We start from the raw sequence: 18,440 nt of genomic DNA, 5'->3' as shown, positions 1-18,440 counted from the left end.
TCCTCCCCCTGCAGCCGAGAAGTTGCTGCTTCTCAAGGACCAGGACTGGAACGACTTCCTGCAGCAGGTGTGCTCGCAGATCGATTCCACCGAGAGGAGTGCGTCGGCCTCCCGAGCCAAGCTGAATCTCCTCTGCTATTTGTGCATGGTGGCCACTCACAGGGAGGTCGCAGGCAGGCTCCTGAATTCGCCCCTGGTAGGCCTCCGTGCTTTCCTTTCCTGTTTCTCTGGAGATGAAAACAAGGACTAAGTTATTCATTAGGTTTAATTACAGTGAACAGTGATTTGTCAACGGTAGGTCTATGAATATTACCCTCAGTTTAATGCCTAGGCCTAAAAGCGGTTGGGTAGGATGGAGAGGTGAAGCTTTTCCTTGGTGATACTTTATCTTATGTTTTCAGTGAGCATCGCATAGTTTTCAATCTGAAATCATGAATTGCTTCCTGGCACTGTAGTGCGCTGCCCACGTATAGTAGGGGGTCTTTGACCTCATTCACCCCGCAGATGAGCTGCAGGGTTTTTGGAACGACTCTGATGGACATGCCACACCCCTAAGGCTTCTGCTTTCTATTCCTCCTGGGAATGTCCTTGGTCCTGGCAGACCCATTACAGTTTGGCAGTGCTTTTCAGGTTACATCAACAAAGAATTGCTGTGATTTGGAAGTGTTTTCCGTAAAGAATGCTCATTTAGGAACTGACTGGAAAAGCATGAGTTCATTTTGTGTTCATGATGGTGTGAAAGTTACTTTCTTGTTGGTTGGTGCTTGTCGGATGGGCTGGACTTTGGGGGATGTAAAGTGGTAGGAGCAACTGAGTTTCCTTTGTTGTTATCTTCATCTACCCAGTGCTTTTTGCACCTTTGCAGGTGATTACCTTGGTGCACAGTTCACATTTTTGCTAGGTGTAGTGGTGCACGCCTGTAATCACAGCACTTGGGAAGTTGAGGCAGGAGGATTGTTGCGAGTTCATATCTTGGAATCACTTTCTGTGTCATTTCATGAGTTTAATGTACATTTTTACTTTTGATTCTAGTTCCACTTGCTAATCCAGCATTTGCGAATAGCTCCAAACTGGGATATGTAAGTAACATTTATATTTCAAAAATACTCTATGTTTTTATGAAATTATTACAATTTACTCATCATAAGCAGAGTCCTAAGTGGTTTTTATAAATGATTCTAAAGTAAAGATGACTGATTCTTAGGCAATTTCTAGAGGCATCCTAATTTCACACTTAAGAAGATTTAAAAGTATCCATTATCCTAATGTTATAAACACACTTCTGGGATTATCTAAGCTGCTTCTAGAAACTTCATTGACTGTCACTGCTGAGTGTTTGTTACGGACGAGATCCCTGTGTTTCATTTATCCTCCTCCGCACTTTCCTTCAGGCCCATGGGTCTTTCCTGCCTGTAGCACACAGCTTCCCTAGGGAGTGGTTTATAATCTTGTGGGGGTTCTAACCTGTAAACTCCGATGGAGGATGGGCGCTCCTTTCCATGGAGGTGGCAGCCCTCGGGGAGAAGCATGTTAGGAAGGCAAGGGCTCTGGCTGCCAGCGAGATGTGGCCCGGTGATTGAACCTGCCTCTGGCCTCTGCTTCCTGGGAAGTCTGTGTGGCACAAGGTGATGATGTACGTTTAGGTTTGAGACAGATCTGTCCTGTTTTGCTTCTGGACCTCAGTTATCTCACCTGTAAACTGAGGTAGTATGAACTACTTTACAGATTTTGGTAATTAAACTATTAGGGAGGTACATACGTGACAGGCCTGGTACAACGTCTGGTTTGTATAGTGGTGATTAATGTATGTTGAGGTTTTGCTGGTGTGCTGACCTCTGTGATTGTTACAAGTGTGGTGCTGAGTGTGATAGTGATTATTCTTCATGCTGGCAGGTGACTGAGAAATGACAGGAATTCATAAAATGCTTTTTTGGGGTTTTATTCCTATGCATCTTCTAATGTTACCCTCCCAAAGCAAAGTCTGGCATTACAAAATAGAAATCAAGGTAATGATTGAGTTGTTGGTACTTTGGGAAGGTTTGCAGTGCGCTTGTTAAAAAGAAACCATGGCATCCTTACTGGTTAAGGGTTCTGGCAAATATACTTTCCCTTGGGTGTCCCCTGCTGACACCAAGGTGGGTTTTTTTTTTTTTTTTTTTTGTCTTTTTCGTTTTTATTGGTACCAGCGATCGAACTCACGACTGCCTGCTTGCAAGGCAGGCGCTTATGCTGCTGAGCTAAATCCCCAGCCCCTACGGTGGATGTTTTTAATCCTTTCCCAGTATAGCTTTAAAACTTTTGTTTTATTTTTAAAACTCAAGTTTAATTATTCAAAAGTTTTAACTTGAAGCAAACAGTAAAGTAGGACTAGTAAATAGTAAGATAGTTGACAACTCCTCCATTGTATCTTTTCCTCTTTGAAAAGTTTCTGCTTCCACATTTACCAGTTTTGATCTGTTTTCCAGGTTCGTTGTGCATGTAGAAATAGAATCATGTGATAGTTTTATAAGTTTCTTTTCCCCTCACTTTTCTTTATTATGTTATTAATTTGAGTGAGATCATGTTTTGAAGTGTGCTGTAATCATTTTTATTTTTGCTGGGATGTTTTTGGATGGTATTGTAATTTTGGGAACAATATTTTTGGTAAACAATATTTTTGATGCTTAAATCTTTGTACCTGGTTTTTTTCTCTTAGGGCAGATTCACAGACTCAGAACAAATGGGTAGAAGACACTTACACTGTTACTGTGACAGAAGACTTGAGATGATCAATGTATGAAGCAGAAAGATTTTTGGGGGCACTCGGTTTTGGGGATTTTAGTCGATGGCCAGGTGGTCCTGCAGTAGCATGTCTCGGTGGGGGTGTGGCAGTCAGCTGTTCTTGTCTTCCTGGCCAGGAAGCAGAGACGAGTGAAGGGGCCAGGGCCTCCCAGTGCCTACCCACCTCCCTCTGAGTCCCACCTTTTAGAGCTTCTGCCACATCCCCAGTGCCTGGTTCCAGAAAGCTTTTAACACATGGGCCTCTGGGGACATTTAAGAGACCCAAGTTGCAGCAGTGGTAAATGTTGTGTGACTTCTTTTACATTGCTAAAATGTTCTTTGAAGCATTGTATCAGCATATACTCCAGTGGGCTCTGATAGGGTAGCTGCTCATTACAATGGTTATTTAAATTAAATGAAATTAAATGCTAGTTTCTGACTTGCACAGGCCTGTTTTATGCCCCTGCATTTCTGGTGGATGCTGTAAGGGGCAGTGCTGCTGCGAAGAGCTTCTCTTACCAGGGGAATTTTGTCTAGCAGTGCTGCTTGGGTGCTGTCACCCCAAGATGGGAATAATTCTGGGGTGCAGTATTCTGGGGCTTGAGGGAACCTGGGCCATAAGGAGGAACCGTCTGGTGAGGGTATTGCACAGGAGGTGCAGCTGGAGGGAGTTTTCTGTTATAAGCTGAGGACTATTGTTATTGTCCTTTAAATAGTTTATAATTTAAAAGCATGAGGTTTTTAAAGTAGTTTTTTTCATGTTCTAATAGAAATTACTGTGGGTGTAATTGTGGCAATGTTTAGTTGGTATATTTCATTACATTTTTATAGTGGTTAAATACATCTGGTAGCCAGTATTTCATTTCACAGACTGAAAAAGAATTGAAGACAAAAGAAAAAAGAAAAAATCTGGGCTTGGTGGCTTATGCCTCCAGTGGGCTCTGATAGGGTAGCTGACTTGCACAGGCCTGTTTGTAATCCCTGTTGTAATCCCAGCATTCAAAAAGCTGAGGCAGGAGGGTTAGTTCAAGACCAGCCTGAACCGCACAGTGAAACCCTATCTCAAAAAGGCCAAAACCAACAACAAAAAACCCCCAAACTCCCAAGATGTTGAAGACTACTATGAAATGGCTCTGAGCAGGATTTAAAATAACTAATTGACTTTCTATGTTTATCTGTGAGTCTGTCCTAGGGCTTGGCCCCTTGCCTGGTGACAGGAGCTGATTCATAGTAAGTGAACCTCTGTGAATCACTGGTCCTAGCTAAGGCCTCTAGTGGACTGCAAGGCCAGAGATACCTCAAAGGGCAAGATAAGGCCACAGCTTCGGACATTCTGGCTCCACCCCTAATTAAGTAGATAGAGACTACAGCTGCAGGAATTACTCCTGCAGTCTCACTCCTACCATGTCTTCATGAAGATAAGACGGTTCTCCTAAATTGACATGATTTATTACTTGGAGACATCCTTGAAGTGACTCCCAAGGTCCTGTTCATTTCCTGTGCTTTCCTCAGTTTCGCCACCCTTTGTTTTGGATCGAATAAATATGGGCGGTCCAGAGAAGTCTTTGTCTTAGTCCTCAGAGTCTTGAGCTCAGCTAAAGGGTTTTGACCCTCCAGGAGCCCTAAAGTCCTACCACTTGACTCATTTTGTTTAAGCCTCCACTGTACACTTGTTTGGAAGGTTGGGGATCTAGGTCAAGACCCCATACCAAAAAAAACAAAACCCAAAAAACCAGTCCACTGTCTCCTGAGTGTTGTGAGCTTCCCATTGCAAAGGGAACTACTCTGTGTTTATGTCTTCACTTCACTAGCAAGTCCTAGTCACAGCATCCATGGGGAGACCTGGGTGGCAGCCCAGCCATCCCCTGGCACATGTGGACGCCAAGGCACATGTGACCTGACTGTAGTCACAAGGCTGGGCGATGGGATGGCTGTGTTCTCAGCTCTCTATCCCTGTGACAGATGTTTCCACTTGAAACTGGAGAGCTGCAGTCCTGGTGTTGGAGGCCTGGCACTGTGTCCTGTGGTGGGACCACGTGGAGGCCTGGTCATCTCATGGGGTAGGGGGGATGGAGAGTGAGGAGGACCTGGTTCTCCTGCTGTGCCTGTCGTGGGCAGCCCCTGTGACCCAACTCCTGCCAGTGTCAGGGTGGGAGTGTTGCCCGAAAGCTGCTCACGGCCTGGTGGTCCCATGCTCTCCCAGGAGGGCCGTGGGCTGGGGACCAGGCTTTTAACACACATGTACCTTGAGGATAGTGAGGACCAACCAGACAGCGGCAAAGGAGCAAGAAGCTTTTAAAAATATTCTCAGTCTAGTGTCTCACCAAATCCTTTCCAAAATAATTGCTTCTAATACATCACGATGGGGCTGTGGTTGGTATGTCTCACTTCCAGGTGTTTTGAACCACTGGCAGTATCCACGGGACCGTGCCATGCACTGCTGTGCCACTTCTACCACCGGCAGTACCTGTATGTCTGTCCCGCCAGCCACTGCGCACCGCCGGTGGTGGTGGAAGTGGCACAGCGGTACCTGGACAGTGCGTTTCCCGTGCTGCACTCCCAGGCTGACTTGTTTCCTTCTGCACATCCTCAGGTGCAGCTTGAGAAGCTGGAAAACAGCAGGCACCACTCGGGCCAGGAGACACGTGCTCCTCACTGGGCAGTGGTGTGGTTCAGGTCAACCCAGCATTTCTTCTTTGAAGAAAGCTCATTAAAGTTAACTTTCTACATTAAGTACTTGCTCAAATCACAAGAAGTTTTGCTTAATTTTTCATCTTCCTTTTCTGCCTGATACCAAAGAGAATGTGTTATAAAACTAGTATTCATTTGAAAAGCAACATTCATAAGATGTCTTAGTGTAAACCTTTTTGTTCTACAGTGTACGTATTCCCTGCGGACTTAACTGTCGTGGGTTAGTTATTCCCTGCACACACAGAAATTCACTGTCTTGCTAACAGACACCCCAAGACCTTTAGGCATATGCCCTTGTACTTGGAGAGGAACGGGTGGTGACCAGTGCTTGTTCCCTCTGCCTGAGGTCCCATCACAGTTTCATTTTCTGTTGTCCTATTGAACAGCAATGGCAATTTTGTCAGTGTCACAGATGGCATCACAGGACTTTGCTGCTGGTGTTTGTTTTCCTGGTGGTGGGGAGCTTGGGCCCCTCCAGCCATGCACTTGGGCTGTACTCCGGCCAGTCCACTTTGCTTCTTGTGTGCACAAATGTGATTCTTAGAGTCTATGTCCTTTCCTTCCCTTTGCAGACGGGCCAAGGTGGCACGGGTGATCGGTCTGCTGGCCTCACATACGAATGAGCTCCAGGAAAACACACCTGTCATCGAGGTAATCTCTTTCATCGCTGCCAATTACGAATGCTACTGAGATTGTTTTTGGCTTTGTGATTTGGAACATATAACTTTCACTGCCTTTATATGATTTCTGATTGTGGCCCTGGCCATCTGAGACGTCACCAATGCAGCTCTGCTATGTGCCAGGCTGCTGTGAAAGCCTTATGGCAGAGCCACAGTCTCGGTACAGCAGAGGTGTGATTGCAGTGTGTCTCACCCTAAGTTGATGCCATCCACACCAAGCTGTCGGTCATGCTCGTCACCTGATGGTCACCTATGTGCCCTATCAGTCATTTATTCAAAGTTCTGATACAGGAAGGTTGCAGTGGACAGGAATTGTGGATCCTGTGAAGTGAATGCTGCTCTTCTGCAGCCTTCAAGAGTGTCCTTGAATATGGAGTGCTGCTTCCTATCAGTGTTGGTCACGCTTCATTGGTAATGAGTTTTGTCCCTCGAGCTGGGAAAGGAAATACCAAGGCTTCTGTGGGCAAGATGGCCCTTGCTGAGCTGCAGCTGGAGTGTGGTGTTGGGGCGGGGGGGGGGGGCCTTGATTTTCTGCAGTAATGGGATTGAAGGTGTGAGGGCTGTCTTGGAGTAGAGTATCACAATCAGGGCACAGTAGCAACAAAGGACCAGAGGTGGGGGAATGGTGGGTGCCTCTGGAGCTGGATAGTATACACAGCTGGAAGGGAGTTGGGGGATGAAAGAGTGAGGTTACCAGGCTGGTCCGCGTGGCCTGCACTGTGAGGTGAGGATGAAGACCATGCAGAGTGAGGCCTGTGCCTTGGAGGATCTCGGGCAGAGGACCTTCAGTGCGGCTTCTGTTTGATAAGGGTCTCGCTGTCTGTCACAGAGATGGGTGAGGTGGCTCTGAGAGACAGTGGGAATCTGAACCAGGTTGTTGTCACCCTCACACACACATGTTCAAAGTGCACACTTACAAGTGCATACACATGTGCACACACCCACATACATGTACATTCACAATGCGTATTTCATGGTGTATTTGAAGAGCAATGACAGATTTGTAATTGCTATGATCATATTTGAAAGCAGACTTTCATTCCCAAGAAGCCTGGCCAGGATAAATTTAATGTTCAGTAATAGAAATGCTGAGTCACCATGGAAATGCAAATCAGAACAAAATCCAGTAGAGCCTAGCAGTGCTCTTGGCCAGGAGGACATGTCTGCTGCCGGCGGGGGCCACATGTGGGCACAGATGTCCAGTAGAACAGTGTGGAGGTCCTGGAGGCTGTGTCCAGCACCTTGTGCCCTGTGACCGGTGTGCCTAGGAGTGGGTATAGAATGAGTGAGCCCTGAGCAGCATTGAGACACTGAGTTGTAGTACTGGGCACCGGGCCTGGGGACCTCATATCCACACGCCTGTTCTCATGTCAGGGGACACTTCCTGGGAGGCTGGCATGTTCAGAAATGCATGGGGTCTGGGGTGGTACTTGCATGAGGTCAACTCCCCTTCAGCTGACACCATGGGGTGAGATGTGTGCAGGTGGGAGTCGTGGAGGATCTGGAAATGAGAGGCACCTTGTGGCACAGCCTGGAGAAGACTTCCTGTGTGCAGGGCTTCCCTGGTCAGGGAATCACAAGGTGTGCAGCAAGCTGGACGGTCACTTGCCCCAGATGACCCACTTATGTCACCCCGCCCCATGCACAGTACTTCTGGTGCTGTGAGCACCTCTGGGGTGACGCCCACAGCCTGGACTGCACCATGGCTGTGCTCTCAGCTATGCTGCCCTCTAGAGACCAGGCATGTGGTGTCCTCATTGTCCCATCTTCCCCACCCTCCTGTTTCTGTCTGCAGAGAGATATGGTGGGTGCCTGCTCTTGAGGTGCCCAGGTCTTCCATTCCTGCCTGGGAATTCGCTGATGCTTGTTAATTGGAAATGGAAACATATGGGGAAAATCATTCCCCTTCCATTAAAAAGCACAAGTGTAATTCAGCCATCCGGTGAATGGTTTTGAGGTAAGCAAACTCCTTAGTAAGCTGAATGCAGGATAATGGGGAGTTTGCAGAAGGTGAAGTTGGTCCAGGTGCCCCTTGGTGATGCCGTTATTATTTTATTTTTGTTGTTTTCTTTTGTTTGTGTGCTGGGGATGGAACCTAGGCCACGCTCACTTGAACACAGCCTGGCCCTTGGACATCTGGTTAGCAATTGTTTTGAGTAGTTGCCAGTGACAGTTTAAACCACCAGAGGTCGCTCAGGCACTGAAGAAAAGCTGTCCAAATTTGACAGTTTGTTCAGCTTCTGCATTTCTTGGAGGGCTTAGCAAGGATATGGTGCTGGTTCATCTTTTTCTTGTTTTGAGAGTTTCTGCTAACACACTGGCTCTATCTGTTGACGACTGTCACTATTTGAGGTTAATGAGGTCAGTGAAAGCCAGGACTCTGCTCTGCAGTAACAGACTCAGCATCTTGTGTGTGACTGCAGAGGACACGGGAACCCCTCGGAGGCTACCAGCCACTCTGAGGTCCTGAGCTCGTGAGTCCACGTTTGTGCAAAGCTCGCAGCTGGATGTTTGTAGATGATTTATCCATAAATTATTATTTTTTTAATTTTTATTTAAGGAGAATAGAAAAAAAAAGCAGAGAAAGGGTACAAGTTATACAGATTTACAGAAAAAAAATAAACAGTAGGAAATCACTAGTTAATGGATTACATATTGTCATCTTAGAAATAATTGTTCAAGTCACAAAATTAAAGCTTGTAAAGTGGACATTCCAACAATGATACTGCAAACAGTTCTGTTCAATGATCCAATAAAACTCTGTGATATCATTTCCTATCTTATATACTTAAATATACATGCAGTTATATAGTTTAGAGCACTTTCTTTTCCTCTCTTTTGTACAATGACTATTACACATTTTGGGTTTCATTGCTCCCACGGTTCTTATTACTTTTTTGGAAGAGAGTAGAGCCAAATGTGACATAACAGAACAGACTCAGTCAAGTGAAAAGGGTGGACATAATAGATAATGTAAAAACATAATACAAGGTGAACAACAATGGTTACCATAATGCCTCCCACTATCTCTAATAGAATTGCCTATATCATTAGTTATAATACGATTGAACAAAACAGTAAAGAATAAAACCGACAAAACCAAAGCATTGGAGACATTATAGGTCTTCAAAAGTAGATAAAAGTCAACGAGAATGGGTGTTATAATGAATCTCATTATCTTCACAGCTGATGCCTAAACTTTCGAACCTGATACTATCCAGCAAAACAGAATAGGGGAACATCAGTCAAAAACAAGATGGTGAGAGTAATACAGGGCTTTAAATTGAGATAATGGAAAGTCAAAGTGGGTTACTATAATATATCCTGCTATTTTTTTTCCTTTAATTAAAAGGATAAAAATAAAAAAGTAAATAATGGAGTGGAGATTGAGATAAAAGAGGGCATAACAGCGAAACAGTGCAGATCAAAACATAACCATTTAAGCAGAATAATGTTTCACCACCAGATAATCCTGACCTAAAAGTAGTTACCATATTGTCTCTTTCCTTGAAATCCTTGAGTACAACTTCGTATACTGTAGCATTAAGTATATCAAAACAATGTAAAACCATTTAAGAGAATGACAGCATTACAGAGTATTTAGAATCGACTAACAGAAAATGAACAATGGTTTCTGTATAATCTCCTTGTCTTTAAAGGGTTTTTGCTTATACTATCGTCCATAATAAAATCCAATAAGATACAACCTATTTAGACCATTGGAGACAGAAGAACAAAAGCTAGATGAGACTTTAAAACAAGATGATACTAAATCAGTATTACCTATTAAGATGTCATTTTCTCCAAATTAGCTGTTCCTATCACCCAGTCTTCTCTGCCTCATTTCTGTTGAGCTCTTTTTCTGTCAGTAGCTATCAGTTTGTCTTCTTCATTTTGTTCTCTGCTCCATTCGTTGTGGCCTCCCCGCCACTATTTCTGGATTCTTTGTATTTTTCTTTTTTTAGAATATCCTGCAAAACTCTCTGTAGAGTTGAATTGGTGGTTGCAAATTCCCCCAGTTCCTCTTTATCCTGGAAGCACCTTGTTTTTCCATCAATTTCCAGGGACAGTTGTGCAGGATATCTCAATCTTGGCTGGAGATTATTATCTTTCAAAGCTTGAATTATTTCCCCCCACGCTCTTCGTGATTTGATGGTTTGTGCAGAGAAATCTGCTGTAATTCTGATGGGTGTTCCCTTGTAAGTGGTCTGTTTCTTGTCTCTGACAGCTTTCAATATTCTGTTCTTGTATTGAATTTCTGGAATTTTTATTATTATATGCCTGGGTGTTGCTCTGTTTGGGTTGTAGGTAGCTGGGGTCCTGTATGCCTCATACATCTGAGTGTCTTTACCTTTTGCTAAATTAGGAAAATTCTCCTGGATTATTTTTGTGAGTAGCTTTTGTAGTTCACTTGTTTGTGTCCCTACTTCTTCTTTTATGTTCTTAATCCTTAAGTTATGGATCCTCTTATCATCTTCTTGTCTTTGTATTATTGCTGTCTGTTTCTTTGTTATTTTTAAGAAGTTTTTCATTTCATTCTCCCATATTACAAGTCTGCCCTCCAGTTCAGATAGTCTGTCCTTAGTTTCTTTCAAGCTGTTATGCCAGTCTTCGATAGACTTCTTAGTATCTTGGTAGTCCCTTTGAACCTGCTTCACGTATTCTATGCTTTCTCTGTTTTCTCCATCAAACAATTCTCCCCTCTTTTTCTGTTCTTCCATTCCACCATCTGTTTTTTCTTGGGTGGTGCTTAGCATTTCTCTAACTATTCTGCATACTTCTAGCTTCAGGTCATTGATAACTTCATTCCTGAATTGGTCTATGAGGCTCTCTATATGGCGCTTTATGTCTATTGGTGCAGTGTCCGCTATTGCCTGTTTCTCAGAATTGGGGGCCGAGGAGCCTTTCTTGTTGCTGCCTTTCCCCTATTCTCAGTTCCTTATATATGCAAGCTTACATAGGAGGCCCAGCTTCCCTGCCTGTCAGCCACAGCCTGATCGAATTTCACTGGCTAGGTGTTCCCGCCCACCGCAGCGCACCAGGGAGTTACGGACTAGGCAGCCTACGAGGGGGTCGCCCCTCCGGGCCACCGTCAGGCTCTGGGATCTGGGTTGGGCCAGCCTACCGAGTCCGCAGCAGCGTCACGCAGGCCAGGCACTTTTCACCAATCCCGCCCGAGAGGGGGATGTGTGGCTGGAGTCGCCATCGCGCCCTGCTCCCACAGGACTGCCCGAGCCCAGAAAGTCCTCCGCTGGAGTCAAACTGTGGTAGAGTGTCAGTTTCTCTCACTCACCTCACCACAAGTCAGTGCACACCTCCCTGCCCGTCCTGTTTTCGACTCCGTTTGCAGATTGCCGTTCTCAGAGCTTCCGCGCGTCTCTGTCCTTGCCGAGCCAATGTAGAGCCAGCCAGGCGCCGCGTGGTGGGAAACCCAAATCGCGGCTTCCAATGGCGCGGGGTCCAGCCTCCACACTGAGGCTTTTCTGTTCCTGCTTTAGCACCAGGACTGCAATCCAAGTTGGTTTCTCTCAGCCCAGTTCTTTCCTGAGTCAGCAGAGCATATCTCTACCTGCTTATGTCCCCTTACTCCGCACCCTTCCTGACTTCTGAACCAAGCCTTTCAGAGAGCCTCCGTAGCATCTGTTATCTGTCCGCCATGTTCTCCTGGAAGTCTTATCCATAAATTATTAATCTTATTTCTCTAGTAGTCTCACTCCCAGTGGATAATAAACATTGTGATTGCAGAATTCATAGGTGTGGAAAGGATGTTAAAAGTACAGAACTCACTTTTCATGCCCAAAAGTGCTGAGCCAGCTGATTACGGACTGAAAACTCCACAAAATGTGAGCCAAATAAAGCTATCTTTCCTTACTTTGGGTGTTGGGTATTTTGTCTCAGATATGAGAGAAAAATAGCCAAGACACTTGTTTTGCTGTGGGTTTCTGGAATGGTTCATTTTTGATCAAAGTCTTGACTGTAATGTAATGCTGAATGGAGGAACAGCCGATTCTCTATGGTTGTTTAGTGCCTCACATTCTCTTGTTTTAAGTTGTGGCTGTTGGATATTTTGTCTTAGAGATGAAAAGGTGACTAATACAGAAAATGGATACCAAGAGTGAGGTGGTTGCTGTGACTGTATCTGACCATGTGGTTCAGAGCTTTGGAACTGTTTCCTGAGAGGAGTTTGTTAATGTAGGCTAGAGAAGCTCTAGAATGTTATAAGCAGAGCTTGGTTGGCGGTTTTTGTCAGGACTCTGAAGATCAAAATGCTGATAAGAATGTGGATAATGAAGGCCAGATACAAGAGATTTTAGTTAGGAACAGGGGTTGTGTTGGGAAATGGGCCAGAGGCCCATTGTGGCAAGTAACTTTTCTTTTTCTTTTTTGGTTTTAGGACCCAAACTTACGACCTCATGTTTGCCAGGCAGACACTGTATTGCTGAGCTGTATCCCTGGCCTGTAACTTTTCTTTTTATCTATGTTCTAAGACTTTGTATGAGGCTAAATTTAGAGATGGAAAACTAGTTAATCTGGTGGAGGAAATTTGAAGGCAGCCCAATGTTCATGCTTTGGTAAGGACACTGCTGGTTGCTTTCAGCTAGATTTATAATAAAAAACAGGAACAAAAAAACTAGAGCTGAAATATAAAAATTTTGCAGCTTGGCTTCAGAGTGCCTCTAAAGTTGGGGGCAAGAAGAATATGTTGCTAAAAATATTGATATCTTTAAAAAGAAATTAAACACTTTGTATTGGCACACACACACACACACACACACACACACACACAATCCCTTGAGGGAATCTCAGGAATTAGCCAGACCTCATCTTTACATGCTCAGCTTATAAAAAGGCAAACTCCCTTAAAAGACTTTGGTTTGAGAAAGGAGCCTCAGGGCTCCATGCTCACTCACTTACCTAGGAAAGCCCGTCCCTGAGTTTAGCCATCTAGGCTTTTGGAGGCCACTTTAGCGATGGACCCGGGGGCCAAGGTACTTCTTGAGCTGGCAGCAGAGTCAGAGTCATCTTCAGAGTGCAAGAGTTGTTAGGCCATGGAGGTGTCCAGCCTGGTTTTCAAAGGAAGCTTGGGAGACCAGACAAGTATGTCCTTGGTATGTGAGGTTGTAAGAGTGAAGGTGAACGTACATGTGCTATGGGGACCCAGAGGAATTGGTGATGCCAGAAACGTGCAGGCACTGAGCAGAACCAGTCCAAGAGAGAGGCTGGGAGGATGGGACTGCTCAAGCCCTTAGGAGCTTCCATAACTCCCCAGCCTGCCTCCAGTGCTAGACATGGAGCTATAGGAATCTTAACATTTGGCCTGGTAGTTTTTCTTCTTGCTTTGGTTTGGTTCCTGTATTAGTTATTTTTTACTTGTTGCTGAGACAAAATACCTGATGCACCAAGTTTGGAAAGGAAAAGTTCATTTTTTACAGTTTTTGGAGGTTTCAGTCCATACTCAGTTGGCTCTAAGGCAGGGTGGCATGGCGGGGCTGCAGTTCATGGCAGCTGCAAACAGCAAGGTGGAAACCGGCAAGGGAGAGAGACACACACTTTTCTTCTTGCCATTACATTGTATGCTGGCTCCACCCCTAGGTGGATGTGGCACTGACACCATCAATTCAAGCGCTAGACGATGAACCAATCACAAATGCACAATACAAACACATGAGGCCTGGGGGCCACCTTCATAAACCATGACAGTCCCTTCTATTCTCCTATCCCCCTCTAATGCAGTAGAAATATTTACCCTGGGACATTTTATGTTAGCAATATTTAACTTTCATTTTGATTTTTGCAGTTAAGAGTTTGCCTTTACAGTTAAGAGTTTGCCTTGAATCTCAGAGGAGACTTGGGACTTGAACTATTAAATAATTCTGGAATTGTTAAGGCTTTAGCAATTTATAGGGATGGACTAAATTTTTTTTTGCAGTGAGAAGGACATGAGTGATTTGGAGGTCAGGGGCTGTCTTAGTTACTTTTCTCATTGCTGAGACAAAATACTCAACACCTACAAGTTAAAAGAGGAAAGGTTAATTTCAGCTCACAGTTTGTAGTGGTTTTGTTCCATAGTTGGCTGGTTCTAAAGCAGGGCAGCATGGCAGAGGAGAAACAGTCTGTGGTGTGGTGAGCAGAGAGCAGTCAGCAGCAGCAGCAGCTGCCAGCCTGCCCTTTCTCCCTTTTTATTCCATCAAGCTACACATTAACTGTGCCCCCCATACTCAGGGAGGGGCTTCCATTGTCCACACCCAGAACTGTGCTAAACCCATTTAGGTATGGAACATGCTTAATCCTAGCATCACACACTCTAGATCCAGCCATCTCTGAAAATCCTCCCTAAGAGGGCATGAGGCCTTGGGGATATTGGATACAAGTTGTAATGGATGGACTGTCCCCCACTGTCTCATGTTTCAGAGGTGGGATTTTGGAGGACAGTTGGATAATGGGGCGTTCTACATATTAATCCATGGGTGAATTCACAGCTGACAGGAGGTGGGGCCTGGTTGGGGGCAGGTTACTGGGAGTGTGTGTGACCTGTGAGGGACATTCTTTTCTCTGACTCTTCCCTTTCTCTCTCCTTCCTGGATGCTTTTGGTTGGGCAGCTGTCACAGGCCCTTCTGCAATACTGTTTCTGCCTTGGAAACCAGTAACCATGGACCAAACCCTCCAAAATCTTAAGCCAAAGTAGACCTCTCCTCCTCTGTGTTGTGGGTGTTGGGTGTTTTGTCATAATGATGGGAAGGTGATCAGTGCCACAGGACAAATTGTTCTCTATCTTAGCCCAATTGGAATGTGAAGAGCTTCACTGTGCTATTCCGGCATCACCAGACGTAGTCCTCATGACCTGCATTGCCTGTAATGTGCTGGCCACATAAGACCTCGGTTTGATTTGAGCTCCCCTTCGGGGCTTAGGTGGGGGTGGTAGTTGTGCATGGGGGTGCTGTGTAGTTCCTCTGGCTTCTGGGGAGAGGCACAGATATCTGGTCATGTCACTGAGTGGAGTTAAGATTGATCATTAGTTTCAGACATTGGCAGTCTGATAAATATTCCCGTCAGACTTTTATTTAGTAGGTTTAGTGACAGTCGATTATCATTAGATTAATCCTTTTGGGCTGTAAGTGGTAATTTTCTCATTTAACAATGCCTTTTCCGTAGATACTTGACCGCTTTTCTCACAGGGGAGCTTTTCCTGATCAGCTGTCTCATTATTTTGCGATTGTTGAGCAAGGCAGGATGAATCCTTGTTTCCCTCTGGTAGTCCGGTTTTCAGAATAACGTTTCCCTGGGTCTCAGTAATCACCATAAATGAGCCATGATTTTTCTGTCTTAACAGTGTAGGGGTTTGTGTGTTGTCTATTTGTCTATTTAAACCTGTGGTCACTGGTTGTCTCGGTGCCTTGGTGGCCCGTGCTTATCTACCAGGAGTCCTCTGAGGTGCCCGCTGTCCCTTTGACATACCCCTCCCTCTGTGCAGACAGTTGGCTGCCTTCTGGGAGGAGGGCTCTGCAGGCCTGAACACGGATAGCCAGCTCCTTGTTCTGAAACCACCTCTAGGAGGCGCCTTCCTTTTCCCTTCAAGTGCTAGATTAGCATTTGAAGAACACAGCAAGGTAGGGCTGCCCACTGCTACCAGGATTGTTGTTCTAGAAATTTCCAGAGGTCAGAGTCAGGAAGCATTTCTAAGGCAGAGAAAAATTCTAAATTTATACTGGTACTTCCACTTCAAATTTAAATTTAGTGTTTTTTTTTAAAAAATCCTTTTGAAGTTTACATTTTTCTTGACATAAGCCAAAAGTCTTCGCTATTAATGACTTTAAATTATTATTGTTACTGTTACTATTTTTTGCAGTGCTGGAGGTTAAACCCAAGGCCTTTACACTGAACAACATCTCCAGCCATTTTAAAAAATGCTTTTATATTAAGAATAGGTCTTGCTAAGTCACTAAGTGGCCCAGATGGGGCTCAAATTTGTAGTCCTCCTGCCTCAGCCTCCTAGAGTTCTAGGATTATAGGCAAATGCCACTGTGTCTGGCTACTTTAACATATATAGTACTTTAGGGGAAAACCTCCATCATTTATAATAGTTCGTTTTTTTTAAAAAACCAAATATTGTGAACAACAAATTCTTCAGTGCATTTTAAGAAATTTTGTCTGTTTTTGGCCTTGAGATATAATCAGTGATAATATGTACAGTCAGAAAACTGAATCTAAAAGTCAATTAGAGGAGTTCTTCATATTTCTGTCACCAGTATGAGACGCTTAGTTATATCTGTTTTTACTTTGATTTAACCATGTAGTCTTAGAGCTTGCTCTGTGTTTTCCTTTTGTTTAAAAATTGTAATTCTTTTTTATGGAGTGATTACATGTTATAGACATATTAGCCAGTGAAAAAGTTATGAAACAGTGCCAATCTGCGGGTCAATAAAAAATAAAAGAGTGGGTGTGCAGTCTAGTTGGGAAGGCCCTGGATTCGGCCCCCGGTGTCTGGCCCCAACACACACAGGTGGGGTGACCAGTGTGTGACTGGCAGACCAGGAGCCCCTGACCCACCCATGCCCTTTCTGATCAGGACTCACCTTTGCCTCTGAGGAAGTTAACCACTGTAGCTTGGTGCCTGAGTTGTGTTAAGTAAAAAGGCATTTGTGCCTGGCGGCTGTGCTCTTTGACTGTGTTACACATGTGAATGCTTGTCAGTTGCAGGTGCTAGTAGTTCATCTTTGTTACACACACACACTGCATCACTAGTGCTGAAGAGCTGGCTCCTGCTCTGGTTGGCCCATGCAGGTCTCAGACCCTGTAGGGTGGACCCTTTTGGGGGATGTGTGGGGCAGACCTCTGAGCCAGCCTTGGTGTGCAGACGGATGTTCAGGTCGGGGGCAGTCTGGACTGTTTCCAGGAAGCTTGTATAAAGTTAAAATCCCTTGACCTGTGGGAGGATTTCTGTGCTGTCTGTTCTCATTAACATTTGCTGTTGTCAGATCATGTGAAATCCAGATTTACCAGTTTTTACTTTATTTTCAACAATTTGGTTTCAAAATTTGGTTACACGCTATTTGGGGACATGGTTATATAGTGTTGGTATTCCTAAAATTAAGCCACTCTTGCATTTTCAGAAGAAAGCCAACTTGGCTTGTGCTTTCACAGTGAGCCATTGGGGTCTCTGTGCTAATGTTTCTTCTAGAGTCTTCTCCAACCTGTCACCTCGTGGCAGTGATTTTGTGGCGCATCTGGCCTTTTGTCTTGCAGAATGTTGCACATTCTGGGTTTGTTGGTTTTTTTCTTTATATCATTCAATTTGTTCTTTTAGTTCTTAAATTTCCTGTAAGCCACCAAGTAGGTCTGGAAACCCTGACTGGATCCCAATAAAGTGTCTTGGGAGACCATGTGGCAGGTGATGCTGGTGCTTCTTCTCTGGCACATCAGGGCGCGGGCGTCGGGTCCCCCTGTGAGTCACACTTTGATCATTTGATTACAGTGGCACTGCCAGTGTCTCTGTCCCACGGGCCCTTCTGCTTGTACTGTCACTTTAGCTGCCACATGACCCCTGCAGTAAAGAGATGCTTTGACATTTATGGGGTTAGATCTTTTTTTTTGTAGTGAAGGACACAGTGCTGGGTAGTTCCTGAAACGTAAATCTCTGTGCCAGCTGGCAGTCAGGCTGTGGTCTCCATTGTCTGTGGTCAGAAGGACAGAGCATCGTCTACGCTCAGGCCGTCACAAGAATGAGGGGAGCAGCATTCGGGTGGCAGAGCCCCAGACTAAGCCTGGCGGGAATGCTGGGCCAGAACGTGTAGAGATGGGTCAGCCAGCTTTCTGAGAAGGCCACCTGCCCTACGCCTGCAGTAGAAGGCTTTTCTTGGTGACGGTGGTCTGTGAAATCGCGTGCGTGTCCAGAACAGCTTCCTTGTGCGGCTGCAGGTGAAGTCTGGCTTTCTGTCATCGTCTTCCCTCCTTTGCTGTGCTGACGCAGCCCTGCACGGTGTTGGGCGCCTGCTGCAGCACTGCTGGCCTCTGGGTCTCAGGCCATGGCGCATGGGCCAGGAAATGTCGGGTTCTATATCAGACACCGGGTGCGAGCACTCCTGGTTGTCTGTGGCTCTGAGCAGAGATGGTTTATAATCCTCCACTGCATTAATGCACTGAATTTGTCCCTACAGTTCTGTGCTAAATGGACTTCTTTTTTGTTTCCGTCTTTTACAAATATGTAGTTTTGTCAGTTATATTTCACCAAGCCAAAGTGAAAAAGAAAAAATACAAAAGGATGAAAATAAATGGAGAGATGTCCCAGTTGTTAGATGAAAAGACCCAAT

The 18,440-nt window shown here is 45.0% G+C and overlaps 1 protein-coding gene across 8 annotated transcripts in view; it reads left to right on the top strand.

The window, feature by feature from the left end:
- The window catches only part of Ulk4 (unc-51 like kinase 4), a 330,250-nt gene that overhangs the window by 28,844 nt on the left and 282,966 nt on the right, over positions 1 to 18,440 (top strand). For all 8 annotated transcript variants that reach the window (XM_063260957.1, XM_013160183.3, XM_063260958.1 and 5 more), the window contains exons 15-17: positions 15 to 196; positions 1,033 to 1,079; positions 6,024 to 6,102. In XM_063260957.1, coding sequence (XP_063117027.1) covers positions 15 to 196; positions 1,033 to 1,079; positions 6,024 to 6,102 — 308 coding nt within the window. The remainder of the gene's footprint in view (positions 1 to 14; positions 197 to 1,032; positions 1,080 to 6,023; positions 6,103 to 18,440) is intronic.

The sequence above is a fragment of the Cavia porcellus genome, unplaced genomic scaffold, assembly GCF_034190915.1.
Source record: "Cavia porcellus strain 051 isolate PalLab524CR breed Dunkin Hartley unplaced genomic scaffold, mCavPor4.1 scaffold_14, whole genome shotgun sequence".
NCBI classification, from domain to species: Eukaryota; Metazoa; Chordata; class Mammalia; order Rodentia; family Caviidae; genus Cavia; species Cavia porcellus.
This window is presented reverse-complemented; position numbering and strand designations above follow the sequence as displayed.